At 36.3% G+C, this 6,576-nt stretch overlaps 1 protein-coding gene across 1 annotated transcript; it reads right to left on the bottom strand.

Annotated features, from left to right (window-relative positions):
* Positions 1 to 212: 212 nt before the first annotated feature.
* Positions 213 to 1,099, bottom strand: LOC132623994 (uncharacterized protein At1g66480-like). The gene has a single exon (XM_060338808.1). The coding sequence runs from the start codon at positions 916 to 918 to the stop codon at positions 415 to 417; it is 504 nt and encodes a 167-aa protein (XP_060194791.1). The 5' UTR covers positions 919 to 1,099; the 3' UTR covers positions 213 to 414.
* Positions 1,100 to 6,576: the final 5,477 nt, after the last annotated feature.

Below are 6,576 nucleotides of genomic sequence, written 5' to 3'. Positions count from 1 at the left end.
AAAATAGAAGTGGTACGTATGAGGTCTATATCCACTACTAAGATTCTAAGAACAACATAGTCGTCATCTTTGACGAATGGTCTCAAATGATCCCAATCCTCAGGCCTCAACCAAACCATCAAACTCAGACAATCTTATTTTCCTAATTTACACTTAATCCTCTTGTTAAAAGAGAAAAAGAACGTTCAAAACAAAATAAAAAACGAAAAAAGTTAACAAGAAGATCAATATATAACAACACTACCAGAAAATAAACAGATTGTTATGTAAAACAAAAATAGAAAAGCAAGCAGAAAGTCCTGTAAAACTATATGCAATTCTTTGAACTAAATTCTTAACCCTATCATCTGTACTTCACAAGTCACAACCAAACATAAAAAGAAAAAAGTTAAAGAACCTTAAACCAAGCAAAAACTAACTGACATAACTGGAATTGGGCATACAAAGATCCATAATTTTCTCAGCAACTTCTCTTTCATCTCTGCTTTCTTCAATCAGCTTCAACACTACATCTCTTGGCAGCTTCATCTTCAGCTGAACAGCAGCTCCATTATTCGTCTTCGAAATCGCCATATCAGAAGCCGATCTTCTGCTCAACATAAGGCACTCTAGCCGATCCTTTGCACTCATCTGAACAGCAGATTTCACCCTTCTAGTAACCTTACTAGTAATCTCCTCTTTAGGAAACATAGGCAATTCAACAAGGAAATATATTTTGTTTGGCTTCAGTTCTTGTTGTGGCTCTAATGGTTTAGCTCTAATTCCAAATTTCTTCACTTGGTCTGGTTCCAATAAAACATGACCTGGGTAGTCTTTAACTACGTCCGAGGTTGTTATTGGTGTGTTGAGTTTCAAGATTTCGCCGTTAATCTTCATCACCTTTGTTTTCTTCTTGTTTCCTCCTATGTTGTTCCCCATTGTTTCTCTTTTTTCTTAAGAGAATCTTGATTCTTTTCGTATTATGGTTCCTCCACTTATATTTTGGTAGTATATAATTATATGGACAAGGAACTAACTTTTTTGTTAGTGCGTGTGCGTGTGCGTGTGCGTGTGAATTTGTGGAAATGTACTGGAAAAGGTTTTATTTAATGGCTGATGTAGTGTAAAGTTAACAGGTTAAACTGAAATCAATATATATCAAAATTTTAAAAACAATCAGTGATAAGAATTTAAAGGTTGAATACTGGACTAAAAATTTCGCCCAACATATTCAAGGGTGTTTAGGATTTTAAAATATATGTATAAAAAGTAATATTAAACTTATATGTACAATGTAATTTCGGCAAAGATGTTCACCTCTTAAAATTAATTCATCAAATATAAATCTGGACCCGCTGCGGATTATTTTATGTTTCCACTAAAACAGTGATAAGACTTTTGTATAATACTAAAAGTGCTTTCACAAGTATTGTACCATATGTGTGATGATTGTACCTTATTATGGCAAGATTAATTTGAAGACGAAGTAGAAAGGGGGTTATTCAATTCGATTACGACAAAATTCTATCTGGATCTGAATAGAAAGCAAGAAACGAAATAAGAAAATTAGCCGACTTTTGTTTTAAAATATTCAACATTGGAGTAGCAATGGGGAGTTGGGCTTTCTTGGGTTTGTGGTAATCTAAGGCTGGTGGGACTATGCTTTTTTGGCGTGGTCTGGATAAGAAGGCATGGGTCCGTATGGGAGGATAAAATATCAAACATATGGAATTTAAGTCTAAGTTAGTTACTTGTAAAATTGGCAACTGTATATTAGCAAACGTTATTTGATCACTTAAAATAGAGGTCGATGTAGGATTTAATCTCTAGGGGTTCAATCTTTTAAATATTTTAGTATTGAACCATTATATTTCTAATGTTATGAATTCATCTCTACTATTTATTGTAATTTTAATAAATTTTTATACATAAATTTATACCCCGTATCAAAAGTTTGGGGTTCAATTGAACCCCAAGTTATAATGCTCCATCCTCCTCTGACTTAAAACATAATAGAAGTAAACAACATGTTATGCTAACATGTTAAATTGTTTGTATACATGACTTAAATATAAACGGCACAAAGTCCTAACCAAATTGCTATCTGGATGTTGACAGCAAAGCGTTTCCATATTCAAAGTCATAATCCTCCTTTTTGTGTGTTGATTAAATGTTTGCTTCTGTCACTAAGGAATTAAAATTTTAGTATGTTCTGTTTTCATAGAAAAGGTCGAAGGAGGATAAGATCTTTCGGTTAGACTTGCAGTTGCTATTTAAATGAAAGTATTATACTTGATGTTAGTTATAAGGTGAGGCCAAAAGAGAAAAGGGCAAATAAACCTCTCACAATTACTGCATTCAGGTGGACGAGTTTCCAACTGCTTTTTGACCTTGGATTATGATGGATAACAAAAAAGTGGTGGCTTAAGAATCAGAAATTCTGCTAAAAATGTTTCTAAAAGTAATTTTGAACTATATACTCACAGTAAATTTTTGGCAAATGGTGTTTAACTGACCGCTCTTCGTAATATGAGGGTTTTGCAATTGGTTACCTTCTCTTTAGAAATGTCCACACGCCAAAAAAAAAATTAAAAAAATTGCTATAATCTCGGTAAATTATAGCTCGAAAGAAAAGAACCAAATTTCTTTTCAACAATACCTAGTTTTGGAACTTTGACTATGATAAGCTCTTTAAATAAGGCCAATGGCCATGTTCCACTCCACTTTATTAATCTTTGAAAAAAGAGTTAATACGATCTTAGTCTAAAGATATATGCTGACGTTTGTGGTGATGTTAGGAAATTCTTATATGCTTTAGAGTATTCAAGATCAGAATGAGCTTGGCCGGAAAATGTGACGCTCATTGAAAACATTTAAGTCCTTTTCACTGAAGCCTAGCTAATGCTTCTTATTTTATGTTATTATCTTTTTCTATGATGTTAGTGTTCAAATGAGCTTACGCACGTCTCGATTAATTTTATGAACCACTTCCTATTTTGGTATGTTAACTAAAGACTCAGAGAGCATTCTGTCACAGCGAGTGAGTTTATACATGCTAACAGACTTGGGATTCTTAAGTTCAAACATGCCTTCTAAATATCAGAAAACTGGCTTTTCAGTTTTAAATTAAGTGATTATGAATTTAGAATATCCTAGGCAAATTCGATATCCACATATTATTCATGTCTTGATTAATCAAAAAAGTTTGTTTCGTCAGTCTAATTTGATAATCAAACAAATCTTATAAGAGAGTTAACAAAAAATAATTGAGTTTAACGTAATTAAATTATGAGTTAGCCAGATTTTCTCGCTTTCTTTTTTCTTCATCAACCCGCTTATATTAATCCAAACAAATTCTAAGCTGAGTTATAATTTAATCCATTTACTAATTCAACTCGTTTTTACCCGCAATTACCTCATAACCTCAACATGCACTCACTCACTTTGTGCTGATTTGGTTGTAGCAATTCGTATAATCCGCTGCTTTCCATTTGTCACCATCAATTTGCAACAAAAAATTATGAATTATTGACCCTCTCCGCAATTGTAACACAGAAGACTCAACCAACCACCTTATAGGAAATCCTAATCTAACACGTACATTACCCAACTTAGTTAATTACTTGATAAACCATCACACTCCAAATGCAGATATACTTACATTTCTTTCCTTTAACTCTGCTAGTACTCAAAACAGATATTTAGATATGACCGTCTGTTGTGGTTTATTTCTGTTTTCAAATCGGCAAATTAAGATTGCCACAGGTAATTCTTTCCCTTGCAATCTCAACTAAAGCTGGACAGGGAAAGCGATGGTAAGATCAAGACAAGTTGCTGGATGACTTCAGTTGTGTCATTTTCACCCTTCAACAACTTTTAACCAAACAAGCACCCATGAATGAGGACATTGGTAAGGAGAAAGGGCTCGAACATCTAGAGGTATATGCTAGATCGGTTGCCATTGACAACCCAACATTCCAAAAAATAACATGCATACTCACAATATCTAGATTCAGAAATAAATTGGAAAGCTAAGCTAATTTCTCAAACATATGTTCATGAATGGATAGAAAAGCATCTATACGCTGTGGAATTTAGAAATGTATACAGTTGCGACTGGTTGTCAGTAAGGGCATGGAGCTTGATGAGAAGGACTTCTTCCTCTCTGCTAAGTTTCTGCACTTATGTCTGGACTTTAAGTAGTTTGTCCATCTTAATTGGCAACGTTTTCCATGATGATTTAAACCTGATTTGGTAGAGAAAAGCATAACTTGCCCACTCAGAAGATAAGGCGAAGCTGAAATATCCTTATCAGAAAAAGAAAAGAAAAGAATGAGGAAGCAAGAAAAATAACAATGTTGCACCAGATGACGAGGGATGAACAGAAGTAGCACCCTGTAGTCATAGGGAGGTAAGCTAGCACCCTTTGCGTGTGTCTGAATGCAATGAAGGAGCTTCTGGTCTTATTACTTGATCCAAGGCTCTTTTAATTTGTTGATCTGTTTCTAGTAACAAGGCCAGCATGCTTGGCAAACCTTAAAAATGCGCTGAAGAAAGAAAACTAACGAGGATGTTAAGCACCTAACGGGACGGGTGATCTGGACCCATGTTTTCTGTTGCTTATCTGTCAGGCACTACATCTGTGAACCATCCTTTTGCCTGGACATTTTGTTACTGGACAATCCTTTATGACATGTCTAATGTTATTCTTTATTACCCTTATTGTTATTCTACATCAGCAGGAATCCTAGAATGTAAGTCAGGCATAACATCTAAATCAAAGCGAGGACTGCTATTTGGAGCAAAACATAAAAGCACAACTATAACGAATATAAAGTGGTGGAATTTTTTTGAAGGAAGGCTAGGCCACATGGAAAAGGCAGTATCTATCCTCTGGAGGCAGGCTGGCCTTGATAAACAGTGTGTTACTGCTATTCCAAACCACTATCCCCCAATATTTGAATTCCAGCAGAAGTGAACTATAGGTTAGTAGGATTAAGAGGGTCTTTGCGGAAATGGACAGCGGAGAAGGGAATACAATTGATCTTACAACATTTTAACTAAGGCCAAGATAGGAGGGAGGTATTCTGGCATCACAAAACTGAGGCGCCAGAAAAGAAGCAGCCTCAGCAAGTTGCCACGGGATTTTGCATACCAAATTGAAGTTGTGCAAGAACAGCCAACAACAAGATAAAGGGACTGGTTTCCAACAAACATATCCCATGGAATGAGTCTATTGAAACAAGAACAGGAAAGGGTGAGACCGAGGATTAGTTGACCACCTTATTACATTGTAAAATTGCCAGATAAAGCTTAGCTTCGTTCCGTAGCATGTAGGTGATGCCAAGAATTGTTGCTTGGATATGTTCATCGAGAAGCAGCTACTAACACCCTTAGCATCAGTCCTCAATTGGTAATAAAGGACCTTATTTTTTGTTAGACTTGCAATGCACTGTGACACAAAACCACTTCCTTAACCATGCAGAGAATATTGAAATATCAACTCACATGTGCTGCACTTCAATGTACTCCTATAGAAACCCATCTCCAAAGGGTTTACCCCGTGCGCGGACCTTCATGACTGTAAATTACTTGCAAGCCTGCTAAGCATAACCTAAATTCCTGAAAGAAAAACATGCCAACTACAGCTTTCATCTAAGTTGTTATTACATTTCAATCTTTAAGCATCATATCTGCAATTCTACAGTCAAAGACATGTGTTGTTACCTATCGGTCATCACATAACTGAAAGTGCTGTAGTTGTGACAAACTGCAGAAATTGCATAAAAGGGAAGCAACACATATAAAGAGCATTTCATTTATTCAGGAAAAATCAACAATGCTTGAAGAGCATTCATTTATTCAGGAAAAGATTTCCATCAGTGTTTGACAAGAAGGCACCAAATACATAAGTTTACCGAGTATAACATCTATTTCAGACTTTAGAATAGAAAGGAGCTAATTACAGTCTACAAAAACTCAGAAGGTGAAGCAGCATCTGGCTTCCCAGTATCACTCAAGCCCCCGGGGTGCTGCAAGTTCTGCAAAACCTGGGCTGACAACGTCCCCAAACCACCCCCTAATCCATCATTCGCCGAGCCGAAAAATTGACAGATCAACCGAGCCATAATCCCAAGCAAATTAGCTTGGTTCTGGCAAGCATCAGCATGCATTTGCATCATTTGCTTTTCATGTTCGATCTGCATATTCACTAAACGCTCCCTCCACTCCATTTCTTCCTCCTCCCATTTCTCCTCCATCTTCATTCTTTGCCTCCTCTCCTCATCAAATTCCCTTTCTAACCTCAACCTTTTCTCACATTCCCTCTTTGCCCACATCATTTGTCTTTCTTCCAACATCAATCCCTTCATCTCTATCTCCTCATCACCTCTTCTTTCCATTTTTTTCGATCGTTCTTCCCTATCCAACATACCCTTTTCTCTACTCCACTCTCTTTCCCTCCTCTTCTCTTCCCTTCTCATCAAAACATCTCTCAACTCCAAAACTTGTCCACCAACCATCCTAATCCTTTTACCACAATACCCTTTCCTCATTAAAACACTATCCTCAACTTCCTCTCCATCCCCACTATCATCT

Source organism: Lycium barbarum, chromosome 12 (genome assembly GCF_019175385.1).
Source record: "Lycium barbarum isolate Lr01 chromosome 12, ASM1917538v2, whole genome shotgun sequence".
NCBI classification, from domain to species: domain Eukaryota; kingdom Viridiplantae; phylum Streptophyta; class Magnoliopsida; order Solanales; family Solanaceae; genus Lycium; species Lycium barbarum.
Note: the sequence above shows the minus strand (reverse complement) of the source record. Positions and strands in the feature narration are given on the sequence as shown.

Bases quoted from the DNA above. Each gene is read 5' to 3' on its own strand.
- LOC132623994 (XM_060338808.1), bottom strand. From the start codon at position 918: ATGGGGAACAACATAGGAGGAAACAAGAAGAAAACAAAGGTGATGAAG.